At 31.6% G+C, this 18,222-nt stretch overlaps 1 protein-coding gene across 3 annotated transcripts; it reads left to right on the forward strand.

Annotated features, from left to right (window-relative positions):
- The first annotated feature begins 1,400 nt into the window (after positions 1 to 1,400).
- Positions 1,401 to 17,997, forward strand: LOC127718503 (baculoviral IAP repeat-containing protein 3-like). 3 transcript variants are annotated; one of them, XM_052224560.1, is made up of 6 exons: positions 1,401 to 1,469; positions 12,737 to 13,914; positions 15,344 to 15,531; positions 16,279 to 16,465; positions 16,995 to 17,144; positions 17,752 to 17,997. In XM_052224560.1, the coding sequence occupies exons 2-6, from the start codon at positions 12,744 to 12,746 to the stop codon at positions 17,949 to 17,951; spliced, it is 1,896 nt and encodes a 631-aa protein (XP_052080520.1). In that variant the 5' UTR covers positions 1,401 to 1,469; positions 12,737 to 12,743; the 3' UTR covers positions 17,952 to 17,997. The 3 variants fall into 3 exon arrangements, with proteins under 3 accessions (XP_052080520.1, XP_052080524.1, XP_052080535.1); XM_052224564.1 differs by having other exon boundaries at positions 1,406 to 1,469; positions 16,279 to 16,441; XM_052224575.1 differs by lacking the exon at positions 1,401 to 1,469 and adding an exon at positions 8,898 to 8,917 and having other exon boundaries at positions 13,268 to 13,914.
- Positions 17,998 to 18,222: the final 225 nt, after the last annotated feature.

Genomic DNA, 18,222 nt, shown 5'->3' on the forward strand with positions numbered 1-18,222 from the left:
CTTTAATGTTTTAAACCTTTCTTTTTGTTGTTGTTGTGTTACTGTCCTATTGACCTTTACTTTTACAATATATTCTTTAAAACTAAGTCTTTCCTATAGAATATTTTGATTGATTTAAGTTACATTAGAAAAACATTAGATTTGAGATTTGTTATGAGACCAAAATAATTATCCGTGTGTAAAAGGTTCTATTGAAGCTGGTGTGTTACTTATTCTCAGGAACAACAAACGAATAAAATTGAGAATGGAAATTGGGAATGTGTCAAAGAGACAACAACCCGACCATAGAGCAGACAACAACTGAAGGCCACCAATGGGTCTTCAATGTAGCGAGAAACTCTCGCACCCGGAGGCGTCCTTCAGCTGACCCCTAAACAAATAAGTATACTAGTTCAGTGATAATGGACGTCATACTAAACTCCAAATTATACACAGGAAACTACAATTAAAAATGATACAAGACTTACAAAGGCCAGAGGCTCCTGACTTGGGACAGGCGCAAAATTGCGGCGGGGTTAAACATGTTTGATGCGATCTCAACCCTTCCCCTATACCTCTAGCCAATGTAGAAAAAAAACAAACGCACAACAGTACGCACAGTAAAACTCAGTATAAGAGAAGTCCGAGACTGATGTCAGAATAGGAAACAAAAGAAAATAAACAAAATGACAATAATACATAAATAACAACAGACTACTAGCAGTTACTGACATGCCAGCTCCAGACCTCAATTAAACTGATTGAAAGATTATGTCTTCATCATATGAATATCAGGCACAATCCCTCCTGTTAGGGGTTTAGTATTATACCGTCATAAAATATATGAGAAGAACATAACCCGTGTCATGCCAACAACTGGTTTTAGAATAAATGTGTTAATTCCGATGCAAAGACCCTATAAGTGAATCAATATTAAAGCCAAAATATGCAATCTTTAATGACCTGACAACAGTATCGTAACTATATCCCTTCTTATTAAGTCTATTTAAAGGTTTTGTTAGCTTTTGAGGTGAATACGGAAATTTTTGTGCTTTGTAAAGAATATTACCATAAAAGATTGGATGTGAAATACGAAACCTTTTTTATTAGCTGCATCACGCATAGTTAAACCTGCCAAGAAAATTTGATTTTAAATTTTATGAAACCAACTCTACAATTAGTATTAAGTTAATTTTATACCATTAACTTTTAAAACTTAATGAATTTAATTATTGTGAGGTGCATAGTTATTTAGTGAGAGAACATCATCTATATAGCGGAAAGTAAAGTTAAAGGATACCGCTAACTTATTTTCTTTCTTCCTAAGAAGTTCCTGTATGAATTCAGCCTCATGTGAATAAAGGAACAAGTCGGCAAGAAAAGGAGCACAGCTGGTTCCAATGGAAATGCCGATTGTTTGTTGAAAAAAACGTCCTCCAAACATAGCATATATGTTGTCAATCAAGAAATCAAGCATTATAAATTATACCGTGAGTTTTCTTTTTTGAATTGTTTGACGTTTTACATGTTGGAGACTTGAAATATCTTACAATACGGTATTTGTTTTTCTCACTGTTGAAGGCCATACCGTGACATATAATTGCTTATATCTTCTTCATTTGAACTCTGGTTGATAGTTGTCTCAATGATAATCATACCACAGCTCCTTATTTTTTTAATGTTTTCAAATGTACAACTACCCCTTTTCTATTTCTTTGCATGACAAGGATTTTCTGAGAATGATTTTGCACTCCGCAACCACCTTTGACATGTAATTTACATCTATTTAAAAAAAAATATCGATAAATCAAGACATGAATAATGAATCGAGGGGATAAGAATTTTTTTTTTTCATTACTTTTGAAATATTTTTTTCAATATAGGACGTTGTGCATTTCGAATAGTGCCAACAAAACCGTTATTTTTATAGTTCAAAATCGTCTGACAGTCTGTAATTATAGTACGTTTGTCAAAATATTTTACCTGGTGTTCTACATTTGGTTAACAGAGCAGAGAAAAATAACCTATATTAAAGAATAGAATAACAATGGGATGCTTTAATATAAAGAATAGAGGATAATTGGCCAACAAGAAAAAAATATTTTTGAAATTTAAGAATACAGAAATAAATATACGCATCCTGACCATCTTGCATGCACTTTGCATAGTCTTGATCTGTTGGACAGCTGGACAGAACGATTGCAAAAAAGTGTTAAGTAAACAAATGGATACAAGTTATTTGCATTCCTCAATATATGTGTAAACCTACGTAGATGTATTGTGTATTCAAAATTAAAAAGGATGCATTTTAATGTTTTAATTTATCTGTTTCTTCCTTTTGAATGTGTGTAGTAATTGGTCAGTTGTTAGTACTTATAGACTGTTGCTTGTCTCTTCGTCGGATTTCTTTTCTTCGTCGGATTCTAAAATTTCCTTTGATTTTATTAATTCCCCCCCTTTTGGTGTCTTTTTCTTTTTTTATCAATCGGTCGTGAATATATTAAAGTACCACTAATGAGCAAGCTCACAAACGCAACACTCATCAGATAATTGGGAAAAGCTCATAGCTATGTTTTTTTGTTTACTTGAAGGTATAATTATTTTCTGTTATGATTTCACACATTTATATCGATTTACAAAAAAATATTTTAGTAAATTTGACCGTGACATTTGACCTAGTGACATCAAAATTAGTAGAGATATTCTTCTCATCATATGTACCGATCAAAGAAAGGTTGCAATTCAATATGAAGTCTTTGATTAGGCATCTAGAAACCACTCTTCAGTACAAATTTCGGTCAATTGTTAGTAACTTCGACTTCGACCTTAACCTTTGACATGTAAATCCAAGAGCAGCAAGGATTTTCTTCTCAGTATATGTGAATATACATTCAATTATAGTTGAAATCAGATATAAAGTATTAATTTGAGATTGCTTCCAAAAATCTCATCTCGGCTGATGTTGTTTGCAAGCCAGTAACCTCTATCAATGTCTTTTCTTCTGAAGCCCCGTTAGGTGACCGCCAAGTTCTTGTACCCCTTTTTCACAGTATCGTCAGAGGAGGAAATCCGCTTCATTCTAATGATCTGGCTGTAGAAGTGCTCATGGTGCAATGTTTTTTGGATGACAATTTTAGAGAGAAATACATGGATGGTTATCTGTGGGCTTGCAATTATGGAACGCCACAGCCGTCTTATGTGGTACTCTGATATTACGTTATGTTGTTTTATTATTACTTGATGATATTTTGTCTTTACATAATATGGTTTTGACATTACGTAATGATGTTATGATATAACTCAATATGGAATAGTCATTACTTAATGATATTTCGATATTACATGATATGGTTTCGTATTGACTTGATATATAGTTTTGTCATTACTTAATATGGTTTTGTCATTACTCGATGTGGTTTCACAATTATTTAATGTGGTTGTGTCATTAGGCAATGTGGTTTAACCATTACTTGATGTGTATGTGGCTTAACGTAATGTAGTTGTTTCAATACATGGTGTGGTTATGTTAGTTCGTAATGATGATTTGCCAATTCTTTATATGGCTTTAACATTACATAATGATGATTCAAAATTTGACGATTTCACACTACATGATGTGTTTGTTCTAGTAATTGATGTGGTTCTGTCATTCTTTGATGTTGTTATCACATTACTTGATGAGGTAAAACCACGTGATCATTTGGGAAAAGCTAGTTCTATTTTTAAACCGATTTCCATATGTTTAATGTGCTTCGGATGAGTGTCGCTATCCATTGAGTTAAAGTTCAAATTAAAGTTCGATTTGTTGTTCTGAGTTATTTGGTATGAAAAAAGGGAACGGCTGACAAAAATAAGATAAAAAGTATTAAAAAAATAACAATATTTCGGACATAAGGGGGATATCCTCACACCACTTGGTCCGGCCGTTTTTTTTTATCCTGAGTTCTCAAATGGAAGCAGTATTATAATTAATTCGTGAAGATTTCCACGGAACCCCTGTCTCGCTTTAGATTGCTGCTGTCTGTTTAAAAGTGTAATGTTGACTGTAACAAGTCCATTTACCTGTAAAGATTTGTTTTTCTGTAGATGCGTTATCTTGATCTTGAAGATTAACTCCTATACATTTTTTTATAATAATTCATAGAGGTTTACAAATTTATCATGACAAAACAATTATATAAAATAAGAATTCTCCGATTTTGTTTAGCGTGTATGATCATTTGAACATATTCAAATATCAATATTTTATTTTTATAAATTGCATTCTCTGATATACCTCGCCCTCATTGAAAAAAAAAACCAACTTTTTGGAATATCTGTTTCACAGGTGACGACAGATATGTTCCAATTGTAGTGATCACAATCCCGTCCTCTTTTTCTCGAATGTGACCTACCGAATTAGATCAAATCACTCGGTTTGTACTTTAACGAATAACACGACGGGTGCCACACATTGAGCAGGATCTGCTTACCCTTCCGGAGCTCCCAAGACCACCACCGGATTTTGATGGACTTATACTGCCAGTCATACCGATCTATCGAGTTAAGCCAATTGCAACTGATATGTACAGTTTTTTCTTATGTTGTGCTGTTACACTATTGTCCCAGGTTAGGGTTAGGGCTGAGCGCTCACAGACATGTTTAACTCCGCCACATTCTTTATGTGCCTGTTCTGAGTCAGGAGACTGTAGTTTAATGGTAGTCGTTGGTTCATGTTTGTCATATTTTTTTTTTTGTAAATTGTTTTATTATAAATTCGGCCGTTAATTTTCTCGTTTGAATTGTTTTCACATCTTCACGTGGTGGCCTTTTATAGCCGACTATACGGTGTATTGAAGGCCGTACGGTTGCCTATACTTGCTAACATATACTGCATTTAAACTCTGATGGATAGTTGTCTTATTGACAACCATACCGCATCTTCTAACTTTATTTAGATTTCTATGTTGTGTTTTGTATACTGTAACATTGTTTATCTTTTGTGCGCATACCCTAAACCCTCTTTTTCGGAAGCCCGAGTAAAACCCCTCGATCGATCATCGATAGAAAATTTAAATACGAACTAATATTTAGTTCGTATTTCAACTCGAAATTTAAATCTAAATGAGACTCAAATTCGAAGTCTAACTCGAACTCTACCTCAAAAGGTGACTCAAATTCAAAGTTAAAGTCGAATTGTAACTCGAACTCTGCCTTCAAATGTGACTCAAAATCGACGTTCAACACGAAACTCAATGCTAACTCGAACTTTAATTCTAATTATGCCTTGAATTCTAACTCGAAATCGAAGACTAACTCGAAGTTTAACTCGAAAGGTATCCCTAACTTTAATTTTAACTCTTACCTGGATGGATGGCCACACTCAACCATGGAAATTTGTTCTAATAATAAAACTAGTTTTTCCCAAATGGTCACGTGGTTTTACCTCATCAAGAATGACTGAACCACATCAATTACTGGAACGAACACATCATGTAGTGTGAAATCGTCAAATTTTGAATCATCATTATGTAATGTTAAAGCCATATAAAGAATTGGCAAATCATCATGATTACAAAATAACAAAACCACATCATGTAATGAAACAACTACATTACGTTAAGCCACATACACATCATACCTTGTATAGAGTACATTGTATATATAGCCTTTGAGTCATTCTGTACAATGAAAATCAAATTAAGTCACAGCTTAATTTGGTTCAGTAATTTGTCAAATGATCAAAAAACATAAGAAGATTGTTTATTTAATGAATTTGCCTTCAGTTATCACATATATGAACAATTATAAATAGAAAAAAGATGACAAATTGAAAAAAGATAATTTCAAAACTTGCAATAACTTGCATGTTCTCTTCAACCAAGTCTTAATAAAATCAAACCTCTCAGCGTTCCCGTTTTCTGAGTCCACGCGCGACATATAAATAAACGATAGCAAGTGAGAGGTCTGATTTCAATTGGACTGCGTGCAACCTTACAACACAAGTTCTGACACGCTACTTTTGATTTTGTCCAATGATCTCGCCTGGCAACTAACATAATAACAACAAGTCTGAGAATACAACATAAGGGGTAAATTGCAAGTATTTTCTTATATCTTAAAAACCGTCATAGATACATATAGCTGGCAGGCGCAAAAATCAAAATCTAAATGTCAAGATCTATCAGCTGTCAGCTGTTTGACGATTCCTTATGAATTTATTGCCCTCAAAGGGTGACTTTCACCATTTTTGTGTTGCTACTATCTTCAAAACATGTTATAGAGTTTGCAAATGGCTAAATTGTCACCAGAACTAGGTAAAAATAATAAGTCAACATGGCCGAGATCGTCACACGACTGCTTATATCAGTAAATGTTATTTGAGGACGATTTTACAATGTTTGTGTTTTTGCAGAAACTATAGTAGATAGAATAAAACTGTAGATTACAAAAATCACCAGTAAGATAAGATTAAGAATGAAGTTCGAATTAATGACCGAAATCGCCCACCAACAATTATAGGAGTTATCGCTCTTTACAAGAGTTGTGTACCCATTTTGTTAGTTTCTTTTTACGGAAACATTAGCCAATGCAATGAAGAGAAAATTGGCGAAAGGAAAAATTATCAGTAAAATAAGTTCTCAAACATTTTAGCATATTGAAAATCGTCAATCCAAATTCGTATATAGATTATTTCCCTTGAACGACAACATTTGTTTTTTGCATTTTGGTGGACATACAAAATGTACATGTATGTAGATAAAGAGAAACTGTATACAGCAATAAATGTGATAAGCAAAATAAGATCTACAAGCATTACCAAAACTGTTTGTCGACTCCTTATTCATAGGATTAGTGTCTTTATATGGTAATTCTGTTTTGGTGTGTGTATATGTTTCTATCAGATATCTATATATATAGACTAAATTTTTGAACAGCTAACATTTTTTACAAATAAGTCAAATTAACTGAAATCGTCAGTTAAAACTGGATCTAGCAAACAATTTTTGCAAAACATGAGTTTCATTTAAATCAAATAAATATAAGAAGATATGGTATGAGTGCCAACAAGACAACTCTCCATCCAAGTCACATTATGTAAAAAGTATAAAATTATAGGTCAAAGTACGGCCTTCAACACGGAGCCTTTGCTCACACCGAACAGCAAGCTATAAATGGCCGCTTAAAACAATTAAAACAGGAAAACCAACGGTCTAATCTAAATAAAAAACGAAAAACGAGAAACACTTAAGAACCACATAAACCAATGAAAAAGGTTCCTGACTTAGGACAGGTGCAAACAAATGCAGTGGGTTTAAACGTTTTAACAGGCACCAACCGTCATCCTGAAATAGTAGTGTAACATCACAACATAGAAAGACACACTATAAAATATCAATTGAAATGGCTTTACTCAATCAAAAAGACATATTAACAAAAACAAGTAAACATACACTGAAATAATCTATTTGCCTTTTATTTATTTTTATACAAAAATGCAATGTGAGCGATACGCGATACAGGCTGAAACTCTAGTATAAGAAAAACCAGGCGTATACTTGTGCACGCCAGACGCATGTTTCGTATATAAAAGACTATAAATAGATTAGTTAGAAGTAAAAATCCTCTGTGAATCATACCTACGTGCATTACTAAGTGTATTGCTGTTACCACCCTAGGCTTTTTGTTAAATATTTGAATATTACATCAGCGTTAATATTTCCAAAAACTGAAAACTATCTCCTCGTATGCTTTTTTCTGTGGATAGAGGTAAGGCATTAAATGGCGTTTTTATTTTTTACTACATCTGAAGTACGAATTTAGTATTCTAACATTCTAATATACATACCTTAGTCGTCATTATTCTTTATTATAAAATTCATATTGAATCAAGCAAAACAAATGTTGCTAAGAAACAGCCAAACATGATTACCTCAAAGATAACTTGAATAATCATATTATTGTACAAATTAGTTTAAATACAAATCAGATTGTTTATTGAAAAAGAACTAGGTTGAAGAAATTCCAATGTTAACTTAATATGCTTGAACAATCTAGCAACAGGAAATATTGCTAAGTAACGATTTAAAAATTACTTCGTTTTTTTTATTGAGAATAAATTCAAAAATCTTTGGAGAATTTGCTTTTATCTATGGTGATACACTATAATATTCACATCTTTGTTATCTTAATTGATTTTCTGAAGTTCATATTGAACCTACAGATGTAACACCACAAATGTTGCTTAGCAACAGTCATTGCATAGATTTGTCAGACAGTGGATATTTTTTTTCCAATTTAAAAAATGAGTACCAAGGTAGACCATTAGGATATTTTATATAATGAAATTATTTAAGAGTAAATTAGACGATTCAAAATTTCAGAATGGTCTACGTTGGTGCTGATGTAGAATTACTTCAAACATTACCACATTGTAGAATTTTGGCACTTTTCCTCAGTTTGCACAAACATGTGCACATAATACAACACAATAAGGGTCCTACATTGTCGACCTGTAACTACAGATCATTTCACATGCGGGATAGGCTTCAACTTTTTTTTTTAAATCAAATAAAAAGGGGACAATAAATTACGCTTGTTCTGTACTCTTTTTGTTCGATAATATTTTGAATCGTTTTTTATTTGACTTCATTTTTTCACTGCTTTCGTTTGGGTTAAATTGGAATGATAATAGCATAATGAAACTGAAAAATATATTTTCTCTTACGACACACAAGCGTTTTACTTTGCGCAGACGTGCGGAAAGTACAATTCGATGTTTCTCTTCAAAATGATAACAAATTTCTTTCGAAAACTAGTTAAAAAGCTACTCAAATTTCTAAAAAAAAAGGGACTTTAGATATGTAACTATGCCATGTATTAGAAAATGGTTTTGAAAAAGTAAAACTTGCAAATCTAACGTTTCATATATAAAATAAATGAAGCAGTCCAGTGTTCAGTTTGAAGGTCAATTTCCACCATTTTCTTAGGAAAGTGCCCACACTAAGACTGGAATATGAGGCCTTCCGTTGATTGATATAGTCTGGTTTTGTCAGTTTTTAATGGTTTCCCCTTTTTGAATTTACCTTTGAGCTCGGTATTTTGTAATTACTTTTTTTGTAATTATTTTACACGTCTGTATATAAAAGGCAATATAAGCTGATTTCAGACTACAGGTTCTTCATATACCGGATGTATTTATAGTTTGAAGATACAAAGTTGAATCATCACATGTTCAGTATACGAACAGTGTTTCTGTCATAACTTATATATAGTTTTTAGAAGATAGACAGAAAAGCAAATCATATACAAGAAAAAGTAGTTTTATAAACAATAATTGTTACACTGGGACCTCATATTGAATTGACATAAAACACGTAAGAAAATATTCTGCAGGAAATCAGGTAAAAGTGAGGCAATCCTAACTTAATCCAATCTTATTGCATACTTTTCAATTGTAACAATATCAAAATTAGTGTAAGTGGTAAATTGGATAAGGCGAAAATGGTAGATTTTATTAGATAATGTCTTTAAATATTCAACCAAACTTTTTCTAAATTAGTGGCTCTATCAAAGCATTAATTATAAATAAATGATACGCGGATATATTGTAAACTTTATTTCTTTAAAATTCATCATTCTGTTTAATTCAGTGGATTGGCATTGTCAAAAATTATGTTTAAGGGAACTGTGGTATAGCCCTTACAAATTTTATCCCACGCTCATACTATAAGAATACATTTTATTTGAGATTGTCTTTCTTTGATAGTTCAAACATATATGACAAAAATGTACTAAAATCATAGCAATAACTAATTGTACTTCATTGGAAAACACCGTTCTTTAAATATAACATTCTGAACATATAAGTCATGGATCGTGTAGAGCCGGCATATTTGATAAAGAGGCTATATCAGGTAAGACACGACTCTACATTTAAGTTCATTATTTCGATATAATTATATAAATGTATTTTTTTTTAATTCATCAACTAATCAAACAATATTAGTAGTTTAAATGAGTAGCTCTAAACTTCAATATTATTATTTTTACATACTTTTAGTTCCATTGGTTGCTAAAGTCCAACGTTCGATTTTGTCATTTTTTGTGGACTTCCACGTTTTGAATTTCCCTTGGAGTTCGGTATTTTTGTCAAACTTTTTTAATACGATTGAAATTAGAATCAACCACAGTTGCTTTGTGTGTTATCATATCATATGACGCTGAATTTAATATCTCCCTACTATTGAATATAAGAATGTTTCTCCAGTTGTTTAAATACATGTTGAATATGTAATGTAATAATATGTTGAATTATGTTGTCATCATATATTCTATTTTCATTGTCGCTTCCATCTGTCTTTTATATTTTGTATTTCAAATATTCCACTTCACTACAAATGACTATACTATTTGAGGTTTATTTGTTTTTTGATGTTTAACGTCACATTCAACGACATTAAATATATTATAGCGTCAGTATGTTTAATTCAACATTGCGGTTATAATGTAATGATGGAGGAAGACGGAGTTCCTAGGGATAACCACTGACATTCGCCACGCAAACTGACGATCCTTGTAAATCATTTTCTGAATTGAACACACCTTGTCACAAGTATTGTTTGATCTTGCATACTCAGTATTAACAGGCTAGTAATCACTGAAAACTTTTTGAAGGTGTACAATTCAGTTTTGATTAATAATGATATTTTATAAGAGAAAGCTTTTGTATAAAGAAAAGTCTGCTATTCGTTTATCTAAACTGTTGCACTTACCAGTATGACGTCGAATGTCCTCTTCCGGCGTCAAACTTTAACCTCAGACATTTCAAAATTTTGTGTACGCATCATATGAAAGAAAATGTGACAAAAGAAAGTTTTAAGTTTAAAATTGTGAGTGTTATGTATATTATTGAAGAAATCAGGTATATCCGTTGCCATGGAAGGAATGTACATCGTTTCTACCAACGAATAGCCAATGTAAAGTCATATCTTTTCATGATGTTGGATTATCTAGTCAAATTAACGCATTTTTCGTATCACATTTTCCTACCACACTCTGTTCAGCGTGATAGAGAAATATTTCGTCATGTGAGAAATATATAACAGGCAACAACAATAAGAAAAGATAAAATAGTCTCATTCTAATGAAAGGGTCCATTACGAGCGTAGTAATTTATTACAATAACGTTTCTATATTAGAGACACGAATTAATTTGCAAACATACTCAAATATGAAACCATTTTATTTTATAATCTTAAGCCTCAGTCAGACCTGAACCATTAGTATATGTGTATAAAAGCATAAATATATATTGAGTACATATAAGAGCCAAATATTCTTATTAGGTCACGTATTTAAAACATATCTGTACTCAAACTTAAAAATTGTTCTGAATTCAACACATTTATCCATATAACATGTATAAATTCCAAACAATATGATTCCATAAACAACAATTCAGATTATGTTTAGATATAACTAAAGTTTCACCCGTGATGGTGGTAGGATGTCGATTGACTTAAAATATATTCAATAGACTCTCATTCATTGAGTTATTTATAAACAAAAGTCTATTTAATTCACTTCCTGTTTTGTAGTGCTCGTCAAAATTAAATTGACCCTACAGAATGTACTACTGCATTTACACAATTTTATTTGATAAAATATGTTTGGCTTTCATTTAGTAAATAAATGCATACTAGCAAGATTTAGTTTTAGCAAGATTTTGTGTTATCGCTTATTAGAAATATATCAGCAAGGATCTAGATGATCTAGTTGAAACAAGACTGTTTGTGTTATAATGATACAAAATACAAAGGTTATATTATACAGATTTGGAAAGTACCTTTTTCTAAAAATAGACTTACACTTGTATATATAATTCCTTCCACGTGGATCTCGACGTTAATCACAAAGAGAGATCTGGTATGTTAGTTCTTTCATTATCAAATAATGGACATATTCTGTTGTTTATGAGTAGTTTTCAACGAATTCCTTAATCTATCTAATATATGCTTTTTATTTTCACGATCTTTGATTATCAAACCACTAGTAATATCCATCAGTAAAATATATGGTATTTATTTTTAGTAAATATTCTTTCATTTTTATCACTTGTTTAATGTGTTTATGCTCTTATATATGATATTACAATATGAATAGTTCATAATATTTTGTCCCTCTATTCTTATTTTTCAGAAGGCAGGAAAGATCGAACATTTATATATCGTTCATCTGTTCAACTAAAAAATATACTAAAGTAAACCTTTTTGTTTCTGTTAGTGGGTCGTATGTTCAATCACCCACCTATACAGACATATGAATTTTTAACCCCATAATAGCTTCTTTAATTTCGTCAAGTTCGATGACGGAAGTAAATGTCAAACGCATGTGCTGTATGACACCTTTGTAATGGATAAAATTATGAAGTCGATAAGTTTCAATGATTACCCGTATTTTTCAACTTTGGATTGAGTAACGTATATCCTCTTCATTTCTCTTGATCTTATGAACCAGTTTGCAGTTACTTTTTTTCGTGCAAATTTACTTCGTTTAACAATGTGTCTGTTACGTCCTTGTAATTTCAAACTGTTTTCTTTTCATATATTTTCGAACTGAGTATATTGACTTTATCTATGTATGGTTTTTAATCCAAAACAATATAAACCCGAATGAACTGTAAACATAAGTATCGAAACTCGTCCGTTGAAACTAGCAAGCATACATACATAGTTTAAGAGTTACGTTTAGATAATTTTAAAATTTTATGTTACAGTATCGACATGGCCGTACCATACACCGATGATGAGATATCTAGCAAAAAGAAAATTGAAAAACAGGAACAAAATGAAGATGATGAACATAAAAATCAAACCGGACGTCCAAGGATAGAAAAACAATGTATTGATATTGAAACCAATACAAACAACAGGAATAATAATTCTTTATCTTGTCTTTTTATATTCTTACTTAGTTTGTTTTCGTATACTCGTATAATTGAAGTTAATTACAAAAAGCATATGATGCGAAATATAGCTAGCATAAAGGTGAAATGGAAAGCAGATGATAAAATGTTTTCACGGCAGACGAAACATTCAAAAACAAAATGGATATTTGATAATATTGTAAAACCTTTGCGCTCTTTTCCTCATAATGTGTATTATACTTATCCTTTCTTTCCTCAAGACTTCAGTTCATTTTATCAAAACGAAAGGAAATTACAAATTTCGGAAACTATGAAATTCGAAGGAGCTCGATTTGCATCTTTTTCAACGTTTCCAGATATTCCAGGAATTTATGTTACAAGGTTGGCAGCAGCGGGATTTTATTATACCGGAACAGGAGATGAAGTTATGTGTCACAGTTGTGGTGCTATATACAAAAATTGGAAATGTAATGATTCAGCAGTTGATATTCATAAACGAATTTCTCCTCATTGTTCATTTTTGTTAGATAAAAATGATAAAGAAAAGGAAAATCAAGGTGCGTGTGGAAGTAATGTTATTGAAGCAGATAATAAGGGTGCAAGTAAAAGCTACAAAACCTGGTACCAGACCACTGTTTTGGGAGATGATAGAACAGTCGACAATAAAGTCCCACGAAATATAGATAGTTGTTCTTCAATTGATTTTGACAGTGCTGCTGTCGGAAGCAGTGTCCATAAAGAATCTGCTTCTGCTAATGACAATTCTCCAAACTTGATAAAAATAAATCAAAGCAATGGTGACATGTCGAGTATATCTGGGATCGTTACACAAGAGGCAGCGTCAAGAACTACATTACATACTGAAAATAGTTTAACAAAAGAGACCCCAACCCTAGGAATATGTTTAGATAAACCTAAATATCCAAAGTACGCCGTAAGATCAATCAGGCTAGATTCTTTCATATATTGGCCAAAACATCTAACGCAGTCTCCTGAGGAAATGTCTTTAGCAGGATTCTTTTTCACAGGTAAAGAAACTCACTTCCATCGTTATCAATTAAAGGATGTACACCTCTGAGGAGCCAAAAATTTCTAGAATTAAACTTTTTTACTTAACCCGATTTTTGGGTTTATAAGATTGTTAAAAAATAATTGGTGAAGAAAAAATCATATGGTGGTCCACTTCTTTTTTTGCTACGGCCCTTTGAAAGTACCCAATTTTGATGATTTTCCCATTTTTCATCAATTTTTACCCAGTTTTGGGTTATTATCGTGAAAAAAATCACAGTTCCACAATTAAACTTTTTTTCATACTTTCAATAAAGATGAATTGGACCAATCTGAATAAATTTAATTTAAAAAAACTATTGGTAAAAATGTAGGTGTTAATATAAGAAAGGTTTATCATATTTTGATGCTTTTTCGTGTCAAATTTCCCATGCTGTCAATTTTGTAAATTTGTGATTTTTATCTGTTTTAAGAACAAAATGCACATTATTTCAACTTTGTTATAAATGATTGAAAAAATACATATCTAAGAAATTTGAAAAGAAAAAAGTGATATCGAATATACATGTTTCTGATAAAATCATTTCTTGTACCCCTCACCCTTTTTCTCAAAATTTTGGCTAAAAAGACTGACTTGATTGGTAATAAAATTTGAAAAATTTATTACTCTACTCAAAAAGTACTTATTGTAAATACACAATTTTTTCACAGAGTTAAGTTTGATTATGATATTTATTAAATTCATTGCTATTTTTCACTTGTATCACATGTTTTGGAAATAATTCCAGAACGAGATTTCGACGAGACTGAAACGTCAGAACAATACATCCTTAAAACACACAAAAAAAAATTGTATCACGATATAACCATAGTAGGTAAAGTTCTGTTAGCAAATGTAAGAAAAGTAACAAATATATTTTTTAGCACTTTTTAGCAAACAACATACATGTACAAACTCTTTAGAAAACAAAACAAGCACTGACAAATAAACATGCGTAGATTTTGTAAAGAAGAATATGAACATAGGTCATTTTCTCTGTTGCAGCATCTTCTTTTTAAAGAATGAAAAAGGAAAGATCTCAGTATGATAATACCCACATAAATCAAACAAAATTGTTTTTGCCTAGACATTGCATATTGAATAATTATTTATCATAAACTTGATTTGGACATGTTTATTTTAAATTTATTTAACTGGTGAATTAATGTAACATATATTGAAATTTCTTCGGTTATTATAGGCAGTTCGATTATGTCCATTATACCTTCACATTTACAATGCATGTTGAATGATATAAAATACTCTAATACACGTGTAAATACCAGTTTAACTATAGAAATATTGTTAACAAATATTATATTTTAAAAAGACCAACTTTTACTTACAAGAAACAGAAATCACTGAATGCTCTAAAACAGGCACATAATATATTTATGATATTTTTTAAGGCATAGACGACCACTGTCGGTGCTTTTTCTGTGGAGGAGGACTAAGAAGCTGGGAACCAGGGGATCATCCTTGGATAGAACATGCTCGCTGGTACCAGAACTGTGCTTTTGTGCAAAATTGTAAAGGGGATACATTTGTAGAAGACGTACAAATGAACAGATTCATACCGACAACAAAACAGGACAAGGTATGGCTAAAAGAGACAAAAATTATGAGGTAGCATGCCAAACATTAATAACACTTAGTTAACCAATTTTTCTATTTTTGATGGGATACGTGTTTCTCAGTCCAAAGTCTTCAATGTTGTGTTTGTATACTGTTGTTTGTCCTATTGTCTTTTTTTTCTTTATAGCCATGGCGTTTTCATTTTATTTTCAACTAATGAGTTTGAATGTCCCTTTGATATCTTTTGCCTCTCTTTAATAAAGATGGAAATACCTCCTTGTGGCACTAGACCCTTTTGTATAGTATAATTGAAAAAAATATTTTCCCAGTTAATCATCAGTACCATTACACTAAATAAATACCAAGAAAGTGCTACAAAATCAACAATAAAACTATTCTTACCACCACCTACCGACAAAGCAAGTCAAGGAAATAAAAAACAAACAATACTACATAACTGGAAATTTTGTTTTGAATATAGTCATATTTAAAAAAATCATTTTCTCTTCCTGACACTTCCCAAATTAAACCAACTTAATAACGAAAAATAAGAATAACGAACGTCACTGTCTATGGAAGCTTCAAACGTTGTCAACTTTGGTAATAGAATCAACAGACATGATATACTGTTACAGACAGTATAATCAAAGAAACGATTCATTACAGCAAAGCACCAAGTAGATATTTTACGTAACACTCAATTTTGTTGAGGATTTAATATATAAACTAGACACAAAAATTCATTATTCTATGTTCATTTATTTTTCAGAAAGAAAGCAGTGGACAAACTAGTTTACAAAACGAAAATAGAAAAACATTGAAGAATAAAGATTTTGGGAGTCATCCTGCTGTTCTGTCTGTTTCAGAATTCGGATATGATGAAAGTTTAATAAAGAGAGCTTATGATTCCATCCAGAGAGCAGGAACGACAGGTATGGCACTACCATATAAGAGGGGTTTGTCTTGTTTTAACACTAAACATAAATCAAAGAAGTTTATTAAGTTAAAGGTTGTGTTCACAGACAACATAAACTGTCTCTTCATTAACTTCTGCTACAGTTAAAATGGAGAGTAATAATGCAAAATTACATGATTTATGGAAAGTTCAATTTAAATTGTTTCGTTTTTTGCTTTGACAAATCATTACGAGAAGATATAATCTCGAAAAGAACTGTACATACAATATTATCATACAGAAAGTGAGATTTTATAGTGGAGTGGCGGACAGCCAGATGGATATGATAGTGTGTCTCCCCGCATATTAACTGCTTAAATGAATTGTTTGACTCTGTATTAACTTTACCATCACAAAATATAGAAAATAAATATACTGAGGCATAAGTGTCTTTCAGGATGAACATTAACACAGATATTAAAATACATTACATATATGAAAACTACCTTCGTTTATTTTATCCTGCTTTTTGTCCTACAAAAATATATATTGTTATGGAATCAGCTTGACGCCTATTAATTTCTTTGTAGATATCACTGGCACATTATTACTTGAAAAAATATTCCAGTTAGAGGAAAGTTCTAAGATTGACAAACCTTCAGGACAGCAACAAAACTCATTGAAAGAAACTTCTGTGGAAAAAAACAAGCAAGAAATCACAGTAGACCCTGAACTTGAATGTAAATATACTTATTAATCACGTTTAAACATAGGGATGGAATAAAAGCCACGTTTTATCCTTAAAGTTGTGAGCGAAAATAATTTTGAGTCAGCATTTTTAACACAAATATATAATTGGTCATGTCTACAACTTAACCGCCTTTCTGTGATTGCATTACATATAGGATTAACAGCTGTACATTGTCTCTCTTTTTCTCTTTTTGTCAGTAGTGACGCTTTACAAGAAAAAGCGTTTCGTCCCTAATGCAAAAGAGTTTTAACACATTTTTTTTTCCTTAATTCTTTTCCCACAGTTCAAATTCAAAGTACTGGCATATCACATTAATTTTCACAAGTGATCGTTATCAGAAGCAACTTCAAGGTGAAGTGTATTAACTTGAAAATATAAGAATCGTTTCAATACTTTCCCACGTTCGGTTTTTATTGTAATATCTGACTATTAACCAAATTCACTAAATACTCCTTTTTTCTTTTTTTTTTCTCTTGATATTGTAATTTAATCAATACATGTACTATTGATCATCTATAGTCTCACAATACTTAGATTATTTAGGTTAGATGTAACAGTGTTGTTGTCGTTTATTTATTGACGCTATTATTTTGCAGTGTCTGTCAGAAGTTTGGAAGAAGAAAATCAGAATTTAAGAGATCAGCAGACATGTAAAATATGCCTGGACGAACCAATCGCTATCGTTTTTCTTCCATGTGGACATCTTGCATCTTGTGTGAACTGTGCTCCTGCTCTTCGAAGATGTCCTATATGTCGTGCCTTTATTAAAGGAACAGTAAAGGCCATTTTGAGTTAAACTAACTGTTTAAATTGATTACGGGCATTTAAAATATATTACATAATGAATATTTTTCTTGTTCATATAACATTGTATAACGTCTTCCCCGTTTGGTTAACCATAACAGAATATTTGTGTCAAAGATTACTACGGAAATATTACTCTCATCGGAATAACAATCTCTCTCTCTCTCTCTCTCTCTCTCTCTCTCTCTCTCTCTCTCTCGATTGTGACATCAACGAGGTGTTTTACCGATCGTGTGATCTGACAGCTATACATAGATGGAGCT

The sequence above is a fragment of the Mytilus californianus genome, unplaced genomic scaffold, assembly GCF_021869535.1.
Source record: "Mytilus californianus isolate M0D057914Y unplaced genomic scaffold, xbMytCali1.0.p SCAF_1, whole genome shotgun sequence".
In the NCBI taxonomy this organism is placed as follows: Eukaryota; Metazoa; Mollusca; class Bivalvia; order Mytilida; family Mytilidae; genus Mytilus; species Mytilus californianus.